General features: G+C 37.9%; 2 protein-coding genes across 2 annotated transcripts; both read left to right on the top strand.

Moving 5' to 3' along the window:
- The first annotated feature begins 413 nt into the window (after positions 1-413).
- LOC116250857 (BTB/POZ and MATH domain-containing protein 4-like) lies at positions 414-5627 on the top strand. Its single transcript, XM_031624827.2, has 4 exons — positions 414-1237; positions 4353-4698; positions 4843-5122; positions 5345-5627. The coding sequence occupies exons 1-4, from the start codon at positions 849-851 to the stop codon at positions 5527-5529; spliced, it is 1200 nt and encodes a 399-aa protein (XP_031480687.1). The 5' UTR covers positions 414-848; the 3' UTR covers positions 5530-5627.
- Positions 5628-16903: 11276 nt separating this feature from the next.
- LOC116246017 (cationic amino acid transporter 2, vacuolar-like) lies at positions 16904-22480 on the top strand. Its single transcript, XM_031617690.2, has 14 exons — positions 16904-17351; positions 17858-18059; positions 18447-18531; positions 18757-18897; positions 18984-19102; positions 19259-19355; positions 19562-19734; positions 19823-19889; positions 20560-20718; positions 20936-21212; positions 21378-21486; positions 21609-21721; positions 21798-21873; positions 21971-22480. The coding sequence occupies exons 1-14, from the start codon at positions 17204-17206 to the stop codon at positions 22125-22127; spliced, it is 1923 nt and encodes a 640-aa protein (XP_031473550.1). The 5' UTR covers positions 16904-17203; the 3' UTR covers positions 22128-22480.
- The last annotated feature ends 810 nt before the right edge of the window (positions 22481-23290 follow it).

The raw sequence follows: 23290 nt of genomic DNA, 5'->3' as shown, positions 1-23290 counted from the left end.
AGATGTAAATAACTTGCCCCAAACTGTTTACAAGAAAAATGTTGTTTTAGTCATACCACTTAAACACACGAATCAGGCATAGAAATTCGTTGAAAAAAAAAATCAAATTTTCACAAAACTTGATTGTCGTGAAACAACTTCTAGCCTTGTTATTTTCTGGACTGGATGAACTATTTGGCAGAAAAGTGTGTGATTTTGAGATTTTACTTCGATATCTTGAATCTGCTGTGTTACCACTTGCGTTTTACTCACAAAAAGTAAAGTTTCAGAAAAGTATTTGGCACCCATCTCAAAATTCGGAAAATTTTGCGGGTTTTGAAGATTAGCGGTGAAGAATTGGGGCTCAACAAATACCGCCATCTTTTTCCCTGCAAGTAAGACACGCCATCTTCCGCTCTTGCTTCGCTAAAGTCTCTTCTTTTTAAATTGCTAAGAACCAACGCCTTTTCCCTCATTTTCACGAAGAAGACGGAGAGAGAGAGAGGGAGGAGAATTCCGGTAGAAGCGAACGAGAGGAACCGTGAAATTTTTCCGTCGATCGCACGCCGGAAGTCCCCAAATTTCTGTCGGCATATCCCGATTCACCGGATTCATTTCCCCCGGAGCCCTAAACGGGGGCGAGCAAACGAGGGGTAGGGTTTTCGCGTGATTCTGCGCTCGGTTCTTTGTCAAAACCCTAATTTTCCCCGTTCAACGTGTCCATCGTCCTAGCGGGGATTCTTCTCGCAAGGGAATCGGGGTCTTCGCAGCCGTGTTCGTGTTAGGGTTTTGCGGACGATGCGTGGACGCCCTCTCTGGGAAACCTAATTCTTGCCTCTTGCACGATTGATCGCTTGTTGGAAGAGGAAATGCCTGACGGCACTCTGGAGGGCCTGGCTCTTTCGCCGACGAGCTCCCGCTCGGTAACAGAGACGATCAACGGGTCGCATAAATTCGTCATCAAGGGGTACTCTCTGGCGAAAGGGATGGGCGTTGGGCGCCACATAGCGAGCGATAATTTTACCGTTGGGGGTTATCAGTGGGCGATCTACTTCTATCCCGACGGGAAGAACGCCGAGGACAACTCCCTCTACGTCTCTGTGTTCATTGCCCTCGCGAGTGAAGGCACAGATGTCAGGGCGCTCTTTGAGCTCACCCTTGTCGACCAGAGCGGGAAGGGAAAGCACAAGATTCACAGCCATTTCGAGAGGTCCCTTGAGAGCGGGCCGTATACGCTGAAGTACCGCGGTAGCATGTGGTTGGTATCAGGAGTTCTGCTAAGGCTTTTGTTTGGGATATCTGCTGTGTTTTCTAGGCTCTATATTGTTGTTCATTTATATGTCTATTCGTTTTCAGAAGTCTGTAATGAGATTCTTTCTGTTTTTTTTTGGGGTAACAATGTTAAAAATTCTATTCACCTTGTTAGGCTTCGCTTCGCTTGCCTTTTGTTATTGCTTTGGTTAATCTTCTTGTTTGTTATGTTATTTCTTTTTCTGTAATCTTTGAAGACGACTTGCTTCACGTTCAATTCGCTTTGAAATAGTTGGTATTGCATAAAATCACTATTCATACAAATCATCGTTTCGGTTTATCATCTTTCAGAGTTTTTGTTAACTTCTTTGCACACATCTGCTGAGAAGCTGTACATTGTTGAACGTTGTTGGGTTCTTTACATCTGATGTTTTTGATTCATTTTTCTAGGGGATACTCTTTCAGGGTTTCATGGCATACCTTAAATTGTCAAGAACTATTCCAGTTCTGGGATATTAGTTTCTTTTTTTGTTTGTTTTTTTTACATTTAAGTGATTTTTAGAGGGAAGGTATACTGACCGTCTTATCTAATATGAGGGCCATTAGGTGCGATAATTTCACTAAGGCCTTTCAATTTGAAGAAGTTTATGGATTCTGCTTTAGGTGATCTAAATCCTTCTCATTGCTCATGGTTATAAAATATGCAAAGCTGGTCACTAGCAAGACGATGTTTCCTGCGTGTTGTTGCTCAAATTGAAACTCCACACATTTTTTTTTATTTGCGTGAACTTGAGGACAACCTGCACCCTGTTCTCTTGGACTTCTACAAGAATATACGCATGCTTTGCTGTTCTATTTATTCTTTTTCCACGCATCACCAGCCTGACGTCCCTATGATATGGAAAAGTTTACTGGGTGGTTGATAAATGTAGAAGGGAATTTTTCAGTTGTTGTCTAGAACCCGTGACTAGCTATAACAAGAAAGCGTGCTGAGAAGTAGGTCTAATCCTGGTAAAACTTCAAATTCCTGATGGCTAGAACGGGACATCATCCTGTACCTGGTGAATTGCCAAGAGGCACAGCGGGAGTGTGGACGTGAGGAGATTCAGTGAGTTGATCAAGAGATAGGTTCTGACTTTTGGCTGATCGAGGAGGATGACTAGCTAGAGGATTGTGGTCCTGAGTGCGTCTCTGAACTTTGCAGCAGCAGGTCCAGTTCCAGACCTGAAATTTAAATAGATCCAATTTAGAGATGCATCTTCATGTGAGTTCTTGGTAATACTATAGAGAACATGTGCAAACAGCAAAAATGATTGGATTTACTTGGCATTCGGTGAATGTTGGTTTGAGGCTGTTGCAAACCTGAGAGAGTTTTGATCACGTAACATGACCAAATGTTGGTTTGAAGCTGATGCTGGACCCGATGAGGGTAACTCACTAACTCTGATTCAACATGTATATTGTAAATTGTAATATAAGATTGCTATCCAGAAATGGCATTGTGGGATTTATTTGAGTGTCCAAAGCATTTCATTTAGTTCTAACCCTACAAACTGATCTATGCTTCCATCTTGTCATTTGACAAACCCGCCTTTGAAATCTTTCAGTTGACTTTTCAGAATTCATTGTCTTGTTCATCATTTTTCTATATACGTTTGATCATAATCCAGAATATGACATTCTTGAATTATGACAAAGTTTGGTTAACTGCATGATGTGGGGATCTGTTGTGTGCTTAGATGACTGAGAGCTGAAGGAGTCCTTAAGCATAATTGGTGAAGTCATTTGGTGATGGACGTTGCAAAGTCTCTGTAATTTCAACAAAGATTGAGTTCCTAAAGAGGATTGTTTGGATGGTAGAACTAATAAGGAGGTGAACCACGGAGTAATATGTGGTTGAATTGTAACACCTTAAGTATGGGAAGAAGGACTCAAGAAGAGCCTTGTGTCGAAGTTTTTTCAGAAATGTTCAGTGCTTTATATACATGTGTTTGTAATTTTTTTTTAGATACAAACTGAAGCGGGTAAGCTGGGAGGTGCCAGCCTAGGGCACACAGGTCAGTTTTAGATCAAGTCCTTACATGGATGATATACTGGTAATTGTGAAGTGGGAACAACAGTTCAGTCAGATATTAAATATTCTGGTAATTTCAAAATGGGAACAACAGTTCAGTCAGATATTGAGTATCTGCTTGAATAGATTAGCAAATGACTGCCTGAGGGAGTGAAAGGTTGTGAGATAGGCTGTATTTTGCTTCAGGCCAATTGATTTAGAATACTAGATACTTTCATGAACTTGCTTTTGTAAGGAAAAGTGTGAACCTAATTCCCTCCTTTGAGATGCTTGTCTCTGTGCTGTGGAACGGTATGCCTGGAATATGATAATTGATAAAACATGAAGCTCCCCAATAAAAGCACTTTTCTGATTTGAGGAATGCAGTTGTTTAGGTAACTTGAGGGTATCTGGTGAAATATTTCCAAGAATCTGTAAGCCCTCTTGGTTGGTACAATTGGCTTGCATGTGCATATTGTTGGTGTACGTATAGCTTAGGCGTTCTTTGCCCCCAGATAAATGCATGTTAGTGGTGTTACTGTAGATACATGAAGCCTAGGTGGCTTTTGCCTCAGGTTTACCTGGATGTTCACTGTATGCAGATTATCTTGTTAGTGCATTCGGCAGAAGCTTAATGAATTTTGAGTGCATGGTGTATATTACTCGATCTTTAGAATTTATGATAAATGATCAAAATAGACTCTTAAGAAATATCTGTTAGACGAAAAGAAAATATTGATCGTTGAAATAACATGCATAAATTTCTTGCGAAAGATATCATGGGTGCTTGGACTTGGACTCATAAGGATATAAATGTACTATATTAGAACCTGAGACTGAGAGTGTATGTAGGTGTAATAAAATATTAATTGATTCTGGAGTTTTAATTGCAATTACTCAGGCTCACATGCAAGCAACTCTTGAAAAATATTTGAAGAGTGTGTGCGCCCTCACAATGTGCTTGTCTGCTAATTTAACATGATTACTGCTACTTAGCTCTTTGCATCAACTTATTTACTTCGATATTTTAATAAATCAAACTCACAATGAAAAGAAATTTTCTGTGTAGGGGTTACAAGCGCTTCTACAGACGTGCTATGCTCGAAACTTCAGATTACCTGAAGGATGATTGCTTAAAGATTAATTGTACAGTTGGTGTGGTGGTGTCAGCTATGGATTGCTTCAGGTTACATTCGATACAAGTTCCAGAATCTGATATAGGCCAGCATTTTGGTGTACTTCTTGATAATCAAGAAGGATCAGATGTCAGTTTCAATGTGGCCGGAGAAAAATTTCACTCCCATAAACTGGTATTAGCTGCTCGATCTCCTGTATTTCGAGCTCAATTCTTCGAGGAGCTGCAGGAAGACACCAACGAAATTGTTATCAATGATCTGGAACCAAAGGTTTTTAAGGTGAAATCCCTTTTTTCCAATGCCAAAATATTCTGTTATTGCAACTATTTTGTGTTCTTGGTACGCCCCCCCAGTAATTGGTAGCCAGTCAATTTTCCTTGTATTTCAGTGATACTTTCTTGACTTGTTGTCCATGTTGGGCAGGCTTTGCTACATTTTGTATACACGGACACTCTGATGGAGGACGAATTAGCTACATCATCAAGTCCATCCTGTTCATCTTCTGTTTCTGAAACACTAGCTGCAAAACTGTTGGCTGCTTCAGATAAGTATGGCTTGGCACGCCTTAGGCTGATGTGCGAATCCTACCTATGCAGAGACATCACTGTGACTTCAGTTGCTAGCATCCTCGCATTGGCAGTTCGTTACCATGCCATGGAGCTAAAGGCCGTTTGCTTGAAATTTGCTGCTGAGAATCTTGCAGGTTGGTCGTGATATTTTGTTTACTTCAAATTTTCATTGGTTCTGCCAATTCCTGTGCCTTAGATTTCTCTTTTCTTGTTTCTCTTGCGATCCTAACGAATATTGCAGAAGTGATTGTTCACCCCATCTGTCATCTCACTAGATTTCTTTGCTATATTTCCTTTATTGGCAACATATTCTTTCAAATGCGAGATGTCTGAATGGTGTAAAACCTTCAATGCAGCGGTAATGTTGACGGAGGGTTTTGAGTATCTCAAGGAGAATTGCCCCTCGTTGCAGTCCGAACTTCTGAAGACGGTTGCCGGATGTGACGAGGAGTGCAGCAGCCAGGGGAAGAGCCGCAGTGTTTGGGCTCAGCTCTCCGACGGGACGGACACTAACGGGAGGAGAGTGAGGCAACGAACCTGACCAACTCCTGCATGCTTTTTGTTGTAAAATGGCGATTCTGTCAAAAGGATACTGACAATGCTAGAAAGACATTAATCTGATTTTTTTTTTCCATTTTATTGGTTCTTGCAGTTTTGGCTTTTTTGACCAATCTTTTTTGTTCAGATTTGTCATGTAAATTTCAGGGAACTCCTGCTGTCTGAGCATGGCTGTTTGATCATTTCCCCGAGTCCTTCCATCTCAGTGCCATGCAGGCCAGGAGGACCTCTAATCACAGCTGATAATAACAAAATGATCTTGCTGGATGTGCTCAGACTTGTTGGCCCATCTTTATGGAAAGTCGAGCTACGGTGAGCACGCTAGCTAGTTGGTAAGCCCGTTACGACGTTATTCGAGACTAGAATTATCGAAAGTTATTAACCTTTGTGGTTACTTAGTTCCAACTAATCCATTACAGAACTTGAATTCTCAATTTATTTACTGGTAATATGTGCTGACAGCCTGACAAGGTTTAGAAAAGAACATTTAACGTTGAATCCCTTCAACGAATTTCTACTTCATCTCAAACGAAAGCCGAGGTTTTATTATGTAATGTATCTATCTGCTCATTGATATTGGCCCATATGGTTTATGAAAAATATGATATTTTTAGATGAATTTAAATTAGTTGAGATAAAAAATGGGGAGTGGCGTGATCGGGTCGATGCTATCCAACTGATGCAACCTGATATGCTGTATTTGAGTCGGCAAGTTGACACGCGGCTGATGAACGTTGACAACAGCGGTTCACATTTGTTTGGCTGGGGTTGGGGCGGACGACGGACGTGCCCACCATTCCTTTCTGTGGCCACCGCAATTCTTTCTGCCAGGGCAGCGTTTCTCTCATGTTTGACTCAAAGCGAGTAATTTGAACACCAACTCTTATAATGACAACACGGTGCAAGTGCTTTATAGCACGAGATGAATGTCAATACTTCTGACTTAGATTTCATCCTATTTAGATCTGATATTTGATCGAGCCATTTCGAAAAAGGTCGGACATGTAATTTAACAATTTAATATCTGATTAAAAAATTGGATCAGATCTAGATATAAGAAATAATATATGGTCTTAGATTTGATATATCGATTGAATTTGGATTCGGATTTCAATCATGTTTAATTAAATTCGGATGCGAATTAAAAAATTGGATATAGATCAGATTTGGATTGTGAAATCGACGCGACTTTTCTTTGTGTATATTCAAATTCAAATTTAAATGGATAAATTGGTTAAGAGTGTATCTGTTTGGAATTCAATCCCATGGACGTCCCTACTTGGAAGCCACTTTGGATTGGGTTCGGAATGTAGTGTAATCAAACCATGAGCCAGGACCACTCAAAATTCGAGACTTGACTTTCAATTTGAATTGTGTTCCTTTGCAAGAGAGTTGTGCTCTTGGATTTGGATATCAGTCAAACTCGTTAAGAAATCTTCCGTAGCAAATTTGAATTCAACTACTAATTAGTCACTGAATGACCAACTGGGTTGGGATAATCTTCTGGTCCACCAAAATGATTCCCACACCTATCTTCGTTTGTCTCTCTGAAGACATCCGATAAAACTTTTGCTCCCCGTTTGAAAAATAAATGAACAAGTGGACCGTTGGATACAGCCATCCGACGGCCTTACTGATTTCCAATAATTAAATCTTATTTATGACAAAGACCAATCTAGAGAAAAATGCCGTGAGATTATGTGAATTTTTTCTGATTAAAAGATGTTCCCTCATTCTGAACGATTATGGCAACCTTGTTTTGGAACATTCCAACAGGTGAATAATTTACAAGTCGATTCCCAAGTTGCAGCTCAGAAAAGATCAACTATAATGAGAACTTGACAAGCATCATTTTTCAAATTGTAAATTTTTTCAGTCATCGTTTTTTCCTCAAAATACATTTTTGAAAACCAGGTCAAGTGGGGCAAGTAATGGCTGTCAGATGGGGAGTCTTAGTTCAGTTCCCATGGATACCACTTATTGCTAAGCCATAATTGGGCCTGTCTATCAAGGATGAAGAAGACCAGTATGGTCTACTACAGCTCTTGTGAAGGTTCGAAGACCGGGTTCCATTGACAAAGAAATAATTAAATATATAGCCAGAGCAGCATTAAGGAACATAGTATAACTGGTCGATTATGCATGAAAGCAGGTCTCTAGCTCGATTCCAATGGTAAAGATAAGACTTCACATTTAGATTTGTCTGGCACCAAAATTAGCTGGTTGGTAAACATGTGGACTCCTCTTGCCTTTGCTGATAGCTTTTCCGTTAATGCAGTTTCCTCACAAGAAATTGATAGACACTTGATTGTTTCTGAGTTAGATCCCTTCACATCTTTGGCATCCACTCAAACTTCAGAACAAAATGTCATCACTTCTCATGAATTCAGTGATAATGAAATTAATGTAGTTTATGGTTTCCACATATTTTGGTTCCCATGAATAATACATGGCAGCATCTCTTATAGTTTTTCTCACAGAATTTGGTTGAAGACTGCAAAGTTATGGCGTGCAATATTGTAACACCAATGTCGAGAGCTTCTAGCTCTAATACACTCCGACTGCCTGCACATAGTGGAGTGTGATGGGGATTCCTCATGCATACACAAGAAAAGAATATGCTCTAAACAGGATCATGCTCACGCTAAATCATTGAATTGAAATTTTAACTGTAGCGAAAGCGTACTCGAATCCATCTGAACGGTACAGATGGTAGATCGCAATAGAATCTTCCAGAGTCTGTGCAGCGCACGTGCGATCTCTCTCAGATGAAAGAAGAGACAACCCTATAAACAATGTTTCAAGCAACCGTTGCACGACACAGAGACCACTATCATTTTATACTATGAGTAATTACGGATTCAACCCATCAAAGAATCCATAATTGCATATATGTATCTATACATTATAAAATTGTTTCATACCATATAAAATGATGTAATATCTCAAAATGCAATCACTTTAGCAGATATTTACATTAAGACAGTCATAATGTCTGAAATTCTTCATTGACATATGCCGGCCCACCAAATAATCCTTACAGAGTGCCCTTAAAAAGGAGAAGGGGTACCAAATAGTTGGCTTGAACTCGTAGTGTAAGCTATTTGATGACATTTCTTGAGGTGGAGTCATTTGATGACATCAAGGGAACCGTCAACTCACACCACCTCTTTTTGAGAGAACTTGCCTGCCATCAACTGTAATGATATCTTGCTGGTTTTGTGCTGGAATCTACAACTCAATTCAAGCTTTAGTCATACTAACAGTGGTTATTAGAGGCACATATTTGATCATTTCCAGCAAATCTTCAGCGTCTCCTTGTTTATCCTCAAAAGTTAAGCAGTGATTTCAACTAAGTCCCAAGTCAAGCATGATTTTTTTTTTTTTGAAATCTCTCAATATCTTCGTCATCCACCAGTGGCAGAGCCAAAAAAGTTTTGGATTGGAGGCATCATGGCAATGTAATTCTGAATTTCTCCTGCTCTTATTTCCGCCATTAATGGCATCCAGTCAAGCTTATAACAAAACCTGATCGCTTCTCATGAATGATATAGTGTATGGCCTACATCGGAGGAGGCTTATGAGTTTCAGAAGCTTAAATTGATGATAATGCCCTTGTAGTGAGGGAAAAAAATGTCGTTAAGGGGTCGTTTGATATATTGAAAATATAGAGTTGGAAATAAGTTTTGGTAAACTTAGTTCAGTTCAAGAAATGAAAACAAAATCCAGATTTCCAAAACCCCTTTGTTTTTGCTGGACTTGGATTTATGTTTTAATTTGAAAAGAATGAAAGATGAAGAAAGAGAATAGTTGGATTAAGGAATGCTTGAGAGTTCAACGGTTATTTGTTTCATCTTAAAAGATTTTTTCCACCCTTGAGGGTAGAAAAAAAAATTGGAAAGACATTTATGAAAACCAACTTAACAGTTAATTTTTTCATCCCAAGTTTGACGGCGCAAGAAAAATTTATAAAATTTTGACTACGGGAAATATCTTAAATTGAAATAACGAAGAGAAAAAGGATGTTTGTAAATGACTAACATACCCCTCACAAAAGAACGTGTGAGGGGGCCGAACATGCACGTGGGTGTTCATGTGGTTCTTTTTGCATCTTCCAGCCTACATGTGCACGTGAAAATTATGAGCTGGTAGACGAAGAATAATAGGAGCAGAGCACCACACGTCGCCACAAAATTTCATTCCGATGAGACTTATAAGTAAAAAGTTAAATAGATGACAAATAGATTTCAGGTGAGCAAGGGGATATATTTCACTCCTCGGGCGAAAGTCAAGTCTCTTTCTTTTCCTATCTTTTTCCCTCATGGTCTACTAGGTCTTGGGTCTTGAATTAACGACGCACACATCAAGTTCGTCTGTTTGAGCTATGCTCCAGTGCGTCTTGAATTAACGATGCGCATACCAAGTTCGTCTGTTTGAGCTATGCTCCAGTGCGTCTTGAATTAACGACGCGCATACCAAGTTCGTTTGTTTGAGCTATGCCCCAGTGTGTCTTGAATTAACGACGCGCATACTAAGTTCGTCTGTTTGAGCTATGCCCCAGTGAGTCTTGAATTAACGACGCACACACCAAGTTTGTCTGTTTGAGCTATGCCCCTTGGGACAGTAGATTACGTTATTCAAACACAATTTGTCATATTATATGATCTTGCCAAGTCCAAAATGACAGAAGGATGGAGGAGGGACATTTATGATATTTCCTCTGAATGACATACCTTTCCTTTTCAAACTAAAACAGATATGCTTTTCGTTTCCCTCCTCCACGTTTTCATTCAAACACGCTCATCGTCCTTTCCTTTTCTTCCATCCAAACACCTTCATTGTTCTTATTCAAACAGGCACATCATTCTTTCCTTTTCTTCCATCCAAACACTTTTGTCTCTATCTAGGGATACAGTTAGAAAATTCTGGCTAAGGGACACTAGTTATATAATTGTAAATTTTTAAGGGATAGCGATGTATAAATGGAAAAAAATGCTATGAAATATCAATATAAAAATAAACATTTTTTTGTGGGTCTATGTGGGCAATTGCCCACACACCTGCCTCTGCCTTCCCCCCCACATGTATCCTTTCCTTCCATTTTCATTCATCCATGCGAGATTTTTTTTTTTTTTTTCGAGAATGAATGCAGATATTCTTACCCTTCCCCTCCTTTACATTTTTATTAATATTTATATATTATTTATATTAAAAATATATTTTAAATTTAATCAGGCTGGGCTTGGGCTTTCCGAGTCGGGCTGGGCTCGGGCCCGGTTTTTGGATGTCGGGTTAGCTTAGGTCCGACTCGTTATCGGTCCGATGCTTAGGCTTAGTTGTCCAGTTCTCCACATCTCATTTCTATGCAACTCCCAAGTATCAGTTCTTCAATTTTGTCATATTATTACAATAAGATACTCTTTAGCAAAGTATTTCTAGCTTCAGATGGGACTATCATACCCTAGATTAAAACTCCCTGTATTACCAATGCACATACCTCAAAATATTAGAGAGGGTCCCTTATCAACCTTTTTAAAAAATATTTTTCAAATTTTCATTTTTAAATATCTTATACATTATTTGTTTGTTTGTTTTTTTTTTTTTTAAAACGATTTTGTTAAAAACTTATGGCATATTACCAAGTTTTTAAGAACCAATTTTGATAACGCTAGTAGCAAGTAGCAGCTCCCATCCATCACATCATTCTACAACCAGAAGGCAACTGACTTTCTCTGGATAGCATGATTGGTGGGGTTGTGTGGTGTGTATTAATTATGTATTCGTTTTCATTCAATTCTAGAGACCGCTATCTTGATAGCATTAAAGAATATTGATTTGGGTTGAAGTTGACATTTTTTAAGTTAACATAGCCCGGGTCCCACTCCCCTTTCTCTTTTCTTTTTCTTTTAACACGTGTATATACAAACATAATAAATTCACAAACATAATAAATTCACAAGAAGAGATAGAACACTACCCAAAAGAAGAATATCATAATAAACTGACACCATAGTAAATGAGAAAAAAATATGACAGTCGAGATTAAAAACAAAGTTTACTGAAAAAACAATTAAACAAGGAATTTTAAATCTTGATAATACTAAAGAAATATTACAAATATTATGGAAAGCTGAAATAAGTAAACAAATTACTGAAAATAAGATCGATATTAAAACGGTAGTAACATACATAGAAAATTTATTTGTAGAAAATGTGTATTTATGATTCGAACAACTAAGAATCATTAAGAGCCGAAACAAATAGCAAATGTACTACCCCAACAAATCCATTAGATATATCAAAAAAATATTTAGGATCTATCAAAACAGAGCTTGCACATTCGAGTATAGATAAGATATATGAAGAACAAGGTAAAATAGAAGCTAATCAACACCTAATGAATCTAACAATATGCGACATGTGTTTAGTAGAACAATATATAGAGCTATTCAGTAGATACTATTACCAAGCAGGACTAACAAATGAACAACCAACTAACTTAATTTCATGGAAAGCAAACTTATTTGCATTGATTCGCATTATTTGAGTTGTAATGTTGATGCATCATGACTAAGAGCTCAATAATGTAAACCCTAACTTTGTAGGGCATGCAATAATGGTATAGGCCGACTTCTTTTTCATAATATCACGTTATATAACTTAGATACGCTCCAAGAACACTTGGAAGAACTTCTATGGCTGTCCCTCTCAGTTTTTTAAATTTTTTCTTCCATTTAGGGTCTTAGCTTCAATGGAAAAAACTATATAAAATTACAAAACGTCGTATTCTTTTGGGGCCACCAAACGTCCATTCCTCCTCCGAAAGGCCAAAGATATAATATCAATTTTGAAAAACACGGACAGTTTTGGGCAGCACAGCAGATCAAATGTATGTGGTTTTCCTTGGGGGAAGCTAGAAGGTCGCGTGCTAACAAGGAGATAAAAAATCTGAGGATCGCTTTTTGGTGGGTGAGATTTTCTTAGAGATTTTATCCAAGTTCGTTTGTCTTTGGACTCTGAATCACTATTTCACCTACGTTTGATTTTCAATCACCGGCCATCCTATCAACTTAGTGACATTGACAATTGGGAAGTCACTGCTACCATCTAGAATACAAAGGAATCTTGTAGCCGCCCAAATAATGTAGCTTGACCACCCACTCTTACTTGAAAGTAACTTTTTTTTAACACCTAATATGGATGATTTTTTTTTTTAAGTGCAACTTCTCATGTTTTTGTTTCAAAAGTCTATGAATGATGAATTTTAGCTTCAATGTCAATTTCTTAGGATGCTATGCTTATTCGCTATATCGCCAAGTTGACAAATATTTCATTTCTTCGTTAAACCTTGGTGTAGTCTCGAACCTTTGAGGAAGAGAGGCAAGAATTTTTTGCTAAAAAAGCTGAATTATAGTTTTAAAATTTTAATAGGAGTTGAAATATAACTTTTTAAAATTTTTATATGAAATAAATTTTTAAAATTTACATGTACTATGATTTCAAAATTTTAAGTATTTTTTTAAAATTTTTACATAAGCTAAATAATTTTTTTAAAAAAATACTATATTTAAAAAAGAAATTAAAAGGGGCAAAGGCCCTACCGGCCCTTGGCTCTGCCCTTGTCCTTATTTGAGAAAAAAAAAAGTTATTTATGATGACAAGGACAAAAGGTCTCGGGATCCTAAAGTCGTGACCAACGTGACCGAATATCCTTAGTTAATTAATCAATGAGAAATTTACAAAAATGCATCGCGCATTATCATCAAATTTACTTGAGCTGTGCAAGGCTTTTGACTATTGCATCTAGCTATGACCTTTTTTTCATTCTGGGAAGAAGACGAGGCTAAATTCTAAAATCGTGCTTGACTGACTTTGTTCAAATGACTTGACCGATCAAAACTTCAAAGTGAACGAAAAGGCGATCCTGGAAAGTAATCAGGCGGTAGATTGGAATTTCTCAGACACCTATTTTATTTTTTGGAGAAAAGTTTTCACGTAGCATCCCCTCAAATCACGTGTTCTAGTAAGATGATATTCACCAGACAACCAATTCATTTTTAGAAACAAAAATATGGCATTTTTTGCTTTAAAATATACGTTAAAAAATACAAGATCATAATGCGTTAAAAAATATATATTGTTCATCTTATCAAACACATTATATAATTCCCTTGAATACTGCTTATGAAAGGGTTTTGTATATTTTTCATTCACCATTGTGATCAACTCGTGATATAAAATCGTGAAATTGAGGGTTTTGTGATTATTAATATTGTTAATGTGTCTCGTTATTTTGAATCTAACTCTTGCATTATTGCATCGACCTAGGACAATCTTTGAAACATATGCATGAACACTAGTTTTAGCCTTTTATGGTAGTGTTCCTACTAGCAAACAACCCCATGAAACATTCCCAACACAGCCAAAAAGAAAAAGATAAGTTCGAATCGCCTCAGATTTGCTTGTCCACTTTATAAAAAGAAAAGTTCGGACATGGCAGATTTCAATTTTGGTCCAACAAATCCTCACAAATCATGTTTGTGTCCTTTTCGTTTGAAACTACTCAATCGGCCCATAGTTAGCTGACCCGGCTTGCCGGGTTGGCAAGGGGATCGTTCGAGCCTGGATCTCGTTAGAAAACCTAGCTACGAGTGAAACTTAGCCTGATTCACCCTTGACTCGGCCCTCACTTGTCTGAATTATATTATTTTAAAACTCGATTGAATCGATGAGTCAACTCGCTGATCAGATAACTCGGTCAGCTATCGATCTAAGTTCAAGTCATGGGTTTACCAACTATGCCGCAATCTTGGTAGTCAACAATAATACTTTTTTATGTTAACTTTCTTTTTTTAGTGCAAACGCCTTTTGGGAGCACCATTAATGGAGAGGATAAGCATCCTTTAATTTTATAATTGAAAGAACACTTGTCCTCTTCACAGCCATGCAATTTTTTTTGCATATTATAAGTTTATGGATTTTGTGACTATAATATTATTGAAAGTATGATTTCTTACAAGGTGTACAATCACAAACAATGTGAGATCAGCTTTTGAATTATTGAGCCCTGACATGGATCAAAGCACTCACTTTACAAATTTATAAGTTTTGGTTGTTATAATATTAAACGTATTTAAGAAACTAATTTATAAGTTTTGAATCGTTTCAAATTACAGACACAAAGAATTGGGTGAAAAGCGTTGATGTAAACTAACATTACTCTAATTCGACTGTTCTGGACCAAACAGATTCATAATTTGACTCAAAGAACCATACAGCGTTATTTGCTATTTTTTATTTTTAGTTTTCGTTTATTCTTATTTTTAGCTTTAAACTAATAATACTAATACTTTTTAAATAATTAAAAATAATATTCAATATTTTTTTAAGAATAAAAACTAATTTGATGACAACTGAAGCAAGTTATATATTGTGGTTCTTAAACAAGATGCAATTGCTGCGGCTAATTTTTTTTAACAATATAAAATTACCAAAATACCCTTACAATAAGAGATGGGAACACGCCTTCTTTCCATGTTATCGCGATTACATGGAAAAGTGCGTTCGTTTTGCTTTTGCCTTTTCCCGTGCGGAACCAATCGTTCTAATGCACACAACTTTGGATCAAGTTCCATGTAAGGCCCCTTGACTTTTGGTTATGATAATAAGAAGGGCCTGGAATTTCTGGTTTTCCAACGCAGCGCCTGATCTCTCTTTCTTTTTCGTTTTCTAATAATTTAAAAAACATGATCCTTTTTCATCAATTTCCAGAAGCACTTTTACGACCTGCTTTGGTAATGAACGGGACTGTACATGGAATTCAAGACAATTGCTTCTGTTGCTTATTATTATTATTTGCTACTATATTTTTATAAAAGCATCTTCGTTTTATTAAAATTTGAAGAGCCCACAAAAAGTTAGCTTGCAAATACATTTTTAAAAACCTGTGAAAATGAAGAAATATGCACATCTAAGTTAGTAGATAACGATATTTGAAAGTAAATTTGAGCTAGTTTTTCAGTTAACGGGTGTTCAATTTAAGCCCTTATTTTATATTTCGCGGTAATTATTAAAAGTATGTTTTTAATAAAAAAATAGCAAATGGTGTTTGCCTGTTTATATCGAACAAGACGAAGGTTTAAAGGGCGTGAATTATTTCATATCTTGTCAGAAAAAAATAATATTTTTCCCAACAGTAGGTAATATAAAAGTACCAAAGATGAATATTCAGCACGCAGTTTTCTGCAATCAGGGGAGGCCACGTATTGTCGTGTGTCGCCCACAAGTTTTGACCTGGATCTGAATCTTATGACAGATTATCGGGTAAGCGGTTGGATCCGATACGCAAATCGGGTTTAAATCCGTATTGGATCCGGCTCCAGAAACCCATATTCCCGTTGTAGGCGGCTTTTACAGGTAAAAAAACATTGGATCAAGATTTGGATCCGATCCATGATCCGGTGTTTAGCTGTCCCAAGTAGAAACCGGTTGATCTTTATTTGTACCACCCTATTGATCCACTATGACAAAGCAGAAATGGATCTGAACCGGTTCGGTCTCCACATTGGACCCGTCTTTGAACACATGGGCTGCTGCTTCCTGGTGGACGTCCCGAACCGGCGCATGTTTGTCGCTTCAAGAAAGGAAAAATTTCCTTTTTCAACCAGTATTTCATTGCATATACCATATCAGACTTAGGTTCTTCAACTTTTTAAAATAAAGGCATAATAATATCTCCCTCGAATCCTGACTTTTACCCCCTCCTCTCTTTGGTTTTGTTTGTTTTATTGGGGATATATATATATATATATATATAATTTTAAATCTAAGGAATGTGTTGATAAAATTGTAAAAGAAGAGAACCAAGCTGCATCTATTCACGTTATAATTTTTGTTGAAATATTTATTTCCTGACTTTTACCCCCTCCTCTCTTTGGTTTTGTTTGTTTTATTGGGGATATATATATATATAAAAGGAATGTATTGATCAAATTATAAAAGAAGAGAACCAAAACTGCATCTATTCACGTTATAATTTTTGTTGAAATATTTATGTACCTTGATAGGAAGGATCTTCCATTTCACTAAGTGGGACATTTTAGACATTTCCAACCTATAATGCATGCTCCTTTGGTAAGAGTTAAAGCCATAACCGTAACATATAACCTGTTCTATTAAAAATGTATGCATCTAAAAAACTAAAAATATTGTGCCTGACATAGAATTTCATTAGAAAGACGATCTGTATTAAGAATCTCTCTCTCTCTCTCTCTCCCCCTTACCGGGCAGCGCCTCGATGCGGCTACGGGCAGGCGGGCAGCAGGCGTTGATAAATTGGAGAAATACCGTCAGCATCTCCTTGCGTTGTCCTCGATCCTTGCGTCGTTCTCGATCATTGTCGCCGTCGGAATCTGCGGGAAATTCCCTTTCCTTCCCTCTCGTCCGCTGCCTTCTCGCAGGCGTCCCTTGCTTTCTCGGCAGTAAGGGAATTCTCAGGGCAGGGAGTTGTTTGTGGGGAGGGAGGGAGATCTCCTTGACAGTTTTCATTTTTCTGTTTCTACTTTTTTTTTTTTTCTCTTTCACGTTTTGTTTGGAGGTGAATTGTTGGTGTTCTGCTTTACTGGGAAATTGTTTTCCCGAGGGAGTTGTGTGTTTACATGGGTTTCCCTGAGATCCATGGACAGGGATGGGGATCGTGGGGGCTTCATAGCTTGGTGCGGAGGAAGCAAGTGGACTCCCTGCATACCAAGTCTGCGGGGACTCAGCTGGCCAAGGACCTTTCCATCGTGCAGCTTATCGCCATTGGTAAAGCATTTTAGCGGTCTTCTCCTGAGCAAAGTGGTTGGACATATGCATTTGTGTGGTTAAAGCATTTCATTGGTGCTTCTCCTGGCCAAAGTGGTTGAACTTGAACATATGCGTTTTTTTTTTCCTTTTTTGCTTGTTTAATTTGGATGCCAACTTGTTTTTTTAATAATTCGATGCAGTTTTCTGGGTTTTCTTCTGTTTTTAACGATTGAATTTTGAATGCGTTTTGTCACCATGGATGATTCATTAGCTTTTCTTTTCTTTTTCGTGATTTTATGTCAACGATCTGGTGCGAGATACTGTTTCTTTGATAATTTTAATTTTCGTTCATCATTTGTTACGCGGGGTTCTGTATTTACAATGTCCTCTTAGTGGTTAAACATGGATGCTGATAATTTTTTCTTTCTCCTGTTCAATTAAAAGGAAATTGTTTGAAGAGATTATGTTGGTGCACACGGACCAATTAATATAGCAATTGAGAAATTTTCTGTTGTTCTATTCAGGCGTTGGCGCTACCATTGGAGCAGGGGTCTATGTTCTAGTTGGAACAGTGGCAAGAGAACACTCTGGACCAGCGCTTACAATTTCTTTCTTAATAGCTGGAATTGCAGCTGCCCTCTCTGCGTTTTGCTACGCAGAGCTCGCTAGCCGTTGCCCTTCTGCTGGAAGTGCTTATCATTATTCGTACATATGTGTGGGAGAAGGGTAATAGATTATATCTCATCTAGTTCATAATCTTTGCCGTAGCAACTCTGTTCTCATTAGACTTTTTTGGATTTTAGGCGATTCAATGACAACTAAAGGAATTGTTCTACGCATTTTCTTTTATTTTTTGAAAAAGCGTTGATATAGGTAAACTATGGATTTTTTTTTTCTTTTTCTTGTTTGTTATCCCTTTAAACTGTGAACATCTTACATTGTCCAGAATCCCTTTTTGTCTTGCGTCTTTCTGTTTCCGTATAGAGTTGATTGTGTCTACAAAATTCTCCGTGCACCGTCCCTACGTGTATGCCAGCATGCTTTTAGCCGCTTGCATCTTGGTTTTGCCTTCAAATGTGTTGCTGACATTGTTGGGTCATCATTCTTTTTCAGCATTGCTTGGATTATTGGCTGGGCTCTGATACTGGAATACACTGTTGGTGGTTCTGCTGTTGCACGTGGGATATCTCCAAATCTGGTTAGTGGGTGGCTGTAATTTTAAATATGAGAAATGTATGTCCGTTTCATGCGGGTTTATGTTGGTGGTATAGTTATGCTTTTACTTTGTTATGCTTGTTTTAGATCTTTTATGCAAGTGTGCATACATTTATTTTCAAACCACATGCAGATGATAGTGTCGAGCATATAAATGTATTCCCAAGTGTGAATTCACAATTTTTTCCTGTATGTTCTCTATTTTCAGGCACTGCTTTTTGGAGGAGAAAACAGTCTACCAGTTTTTCTAGCTCGTCATCACATCCCTGGTCTTAATATTGTTGTGGACCCTTGTGCTGCTGTTCTTGTTTTTATTGTTACTGGCCTCCTGTGCTTAGGGATCAAGGAGGTAGGGTTAGTGCTTTTAGACTTTTTGAAGTTTGAATGAGCCTTTATGGTCTGGCTTGGCCCTAATTTCAACTGCCTATGCTGCAGAGTACTTTTGCTCAGTCCATTGTAACCAGTGCAAACGTTTGTGTGATGATTTTTGTCATCATTGCGGGTAGTATCCTTGGATTTCAAAGTGGATGGCCTGGTTATGCCCTTTCCAATGGGTAAGGCAAAAGTGCACTCTAGATGGTTATGCACGTTTTACTTTTTCTACTATATGCATTGGAACGATTTTAATGAGAAATTCTCAATTCGTTTCTTGGTTTTGTTGAAGGTGGTTGAAGCTGGAGATTTAATCTATGTTCTTGTTGTGGTTCTAGGTACTTTCCTTTTGGAGTTAATGGGATGCTCGCTGGATCCGCCACTGTTTTCTTTGCATATATAGGCTTTGATGCGGTTGCAAGCACGGCTGAGGAGGTATATTGCTATTTACGTAATTATGAATGCCATTCAACCCATTTTTTGCTTGAGTCCATGTGACAAAAATTGTTGAAGTTGGATATAACAGAAACAATTCGTTATTAACTTTCATAGGCACTTATTAGTCAAAGCTTTTATTGTAAATATAGCCTGATATTTGTATCAGTAGTCACTTCATGCTTGATGCTCATCCTATCTTGCAGGTAAAGAATCCACAACGTGATTTGCCATTGGGAATTGGAATCGCATTATCCCTATGCTGTGTCTTGTACATGCTGGTATCTGTGGTTATAGTTGGTTTGGTGCCTTATTATGCAATGGATCCTGACACACCAATTTCATCTGCTTTCTCCAGCCATGGGATGCAGTGGGCAGTGTAAGTCAGCTTCAATGGAAATCTTGTTGTTTTTTGTAGGTTAGCCAGATGACTTTGGTTGGCTTAATTCATCTGGGTTTTGTTTTAGGTACATTATCACTGCCGGTGCAATTACTGCTCTCTGTGCAACATTGTTGGGTTCAATCCTTCCCCAGGCAAGTTCTTTGCAGCTTGGACAAATAGTTAACCAATGAGATTGCATACTATTGCAATTATTTAGAAATCATGAATTTGCTGGTTTTTTGTCCTGTACATGTAAAAGCATGTGTTGGAAACAACGTTCATGATGTGTGCCGACTGTTTTCTAGTACATGTTCCTTATTTTTGTTATTGGTGAATTTTCCTTGGTATCTATACCTATGTTGATATGCTCTTTCCAATCTTTTGTTAGTTATGTTTTCACATTGATAGATCTTTTCCATGGTCGTCTTTCATGCTTTCCTTGTTACAGTGAAATGGTTGTTGTTGTTTCATGCTAGTACAGTTTATATTCTGCCTTTTTCATTTTCATGAAACTAGAAATTAGTGTCCAGGTGCATTTTTTGAAAGTACATCCTATGTGTGTGTTTATGCATTCTTGCAGTCCTCTTCAAAAAAATTTTCTAATTGTTTTGTTAGTTTTTCTGTGGATTTTAGTCTTTGGTGGTGATTCATTAGTTGCCTCTGCAGTGGAGGAACTGCAACTTGTCTTTAACCAAACTGTTCCGAATTTCATCTCTTTAATTACTTGTAGTGCTACTTTGAATTTGTATCTTTAAATTTGATGTCGATACTCAATGTTTATCCTGCTGAAATAGATATATTTGTCTCCGTCTATGTTCTCAGCCTAGGATCCTAATGGCAATGGCTAGGGATGGGTTGCTTCCATCGTTCTTCTCTGATGTAGATGAACGAACACAGGTTCCTGTTAAAGGCACTCTTCTGACAGGGATTGTTGCTGCCACTCTGGCTTTCTGTATGGATGTCTCCCAGTTGGCAGGAATGGTAAGTGTTTTATTTTCATCAATTACAAGAACTTTCAGCCACGTTGGATTCCCAAAATTTTGACTTCTAACCAGAAACAATTTGACAGTGAAACTGCATTATATTAGTGGGATGGTGAATGTTGAGCTTAATTCTTTTGGCTAGCTAAAATCATTTTGTATTATTCAGTTCATGGTGACATTCACGAGTCAAAAATTTTTCTTCTCCCTTTGTGCAGGTCAGTGTTGGCACACTACTAGCGTTCACTATTGTTGCAATTTCAATTCTAATACTTAGGTATGTCCCACCTGATGAAGTGCCTCTGCCATCATATCTTCAAGAGACAATAGATTCAGTATCGGCAAAGTATGGTTCTCAAGAAAGTGAGGAGGAAGATCTTGAAGATGCCGACAAAATATGTAAAGCTTCTCAACAAGTTTCTGAAAGTCATGCATCTCTTGGTGCTGGTGCATCGGTTGCTTATCCGTTAATTGAAAAGAAGTTCCAACCTGAGGGTAATTTGCGTTTGGTCTCTCGTTTTTTTTTTTTTACGACTGTTTTACATCATCAAATGGGTTCTAGCGACTCCGGAGAAAAGGAGGAGCTTTGCTTTATGAAAGTTTTCCCTTCTGTTTTTATATTTCATTTTAAGTTTATTATTATTTTTTTCCATGCCATAGACAAATCTGATGACCAGAGAAGGCGCAAAGTTGCAGCTATCAACATCACTTTTGTGTGTATTGGAGCTCTGCTGCTTACTTCTGCTGCTTCTTTTGTATCTTTACCTGGGTAAGTTTTTCAATTCTTTTATCTTTTGGGCGCCAATCTACTGTTGTAAGAGGCTCAATGCTGTTATGTTGCATGGCCTAGATTAAGAACGAGTTTTCTTTCTAACAATTTTTTCCTTTTAGATTTGTACGATTATCTATGGGTGGTGTTGGTGTTGTGCTTCTGTGCTGTGGCCTGATTGTCCTTTCATGGATTGACCAAGATGATGGAAGGCACAGCTTTGGACATAGTGGAGGTTAGATCTAGTATTCCATTGGCTACAGAAGTTTAGCAATCAACGGTGATTCTAATGTCATTGTTCTTCTATGCAGGTTTCATCTGCCCTTTTGTCCCTCTTCTGCCTGTTTGTTGTATTCTGATAAACATTTATCTGTTAGTAAATCTAGGGTAAGTTGCCCACATTTATAACTTGACACATGCATGCACATACACAAACACACGTGCACGTACAGTTTCAGTGTGGTTAACTCTTTGGTCTCTTCAGTGGTGGAACATGGCTTCGCGTGTCTTCATGGCTCTTAATTGGAGTTATTATATACTTGATATACGGAAATGGCCACAGTTCCCTGGCAGATGCGGTCTATGTCCCAGCAGCCCATGTGGATGAAATATACAGGAGCTCTTCAAGGTTTGTGGAGTAAGAATTGCATTTGCTCTCTGCCCAGCAGGCCATGTAGATGAAACATGAAGGAGCAAACAAGGATAGTGAAGTGAGAAGAATTGCAGTTGCTCTTGCTCTGGTCTGCCCCTGTATCATCCCATTTCATTCTTACATATCCCATTACATGCTTTGGAGCCCTATGGCCAAGTTTGTATTCTTCTTTAGGGACCCTCTTTCCATTAAAATATCTTGTTCTTTGCAGTCTGTGGAAGATGGAAAGTAGGTCACTGTCTTGTTGGTTCTTTCTCTTTGTAATGCCAATGATTCATGGAATGTAGATCGCTATCTTAACGGTTCTTTCTCTTTGTATATAATAACATTTTTTAGTTTAAACGGCGGTCGTGTGCGTGAGATGTGGAAACTGCATTGACAAAATCACGTTTCAGTTTTTTACTATGACAACCTGGAAATAAAGCATGCCTGATGGCCGATGGGGGCCTTCCCCGAGCAATTTTCAGGGTAAAGCATGCGTTATTGGTGAATACAATCTTTTGTGGAACAGGCTTTTAGCATGTTATACACATCCCTTTCTTACTTTACTGAATTGCAGATATGACTTCTTAACTAGGACACTGTGAATTGCAAAACACCAGAGTACACTCCGAACCTGATGCGAATTGGGTATCTATTTTCATTTAGAAAAGGATCAGAGAGGAACTTTAGGAACTTCATAGTGATCGCTTGTTTGCAGCAGTTACGAGGTTAATTTTGAGAATTTCCATAAAATTTTTTATGAAAATAGGATTAAGATTTTAGAAAGATAACTTTGTGCATCACCAATGCAAGAACTATACGTGACGACTCGTACTTTTCATGTGTTTGTCCTTTCAGATTTCGGTGCCGTATCAGCGCCTTTTTGGCCAATATCCATGGGCGTGTATTGGGTCATTTTTCATTTCTATTTGGAATGAATTTATAAATATTTTAAACATTTTAACAAAACGAAAATATTTTAATTATTAACCCCTCTGTAAGCCAGTATCCTGCCGATTTGCTGCCTTTATCTGCCAGTCTTGATAAGACTCGACTTTTTAGACTTTGATAGGAAGGTGATTAAAACCTTTATCATATCTCGATGATGTTTGCCGGTGCTCTTAGCAACTAAATGATCTCTTTCAGTTCAACATACAATGAGATTGTTTA

The sequence above is a fragment of the Nymphaea colorata genome, chromosome 1 (genome assembly GCF_008831285.2).
Source record: "Nymphaea colorata isolate Beijing-Zhang1983 chromosome 1, ASM883128v2, whole genome shotgun sequence".
Taxonomy (NCBI): Eukaryota; Viridiplantae; Streptophyta; class Magnoliopsida; order Nymphaeales; family Nymphaeaceae; genus Nymphaea; species Nymphaea colorata.
The sequence above is the reverse complement of the archived record's forward strand: the minus strand, read 5'-3'. Positions and strand labels throughout refer to the sequence as shown.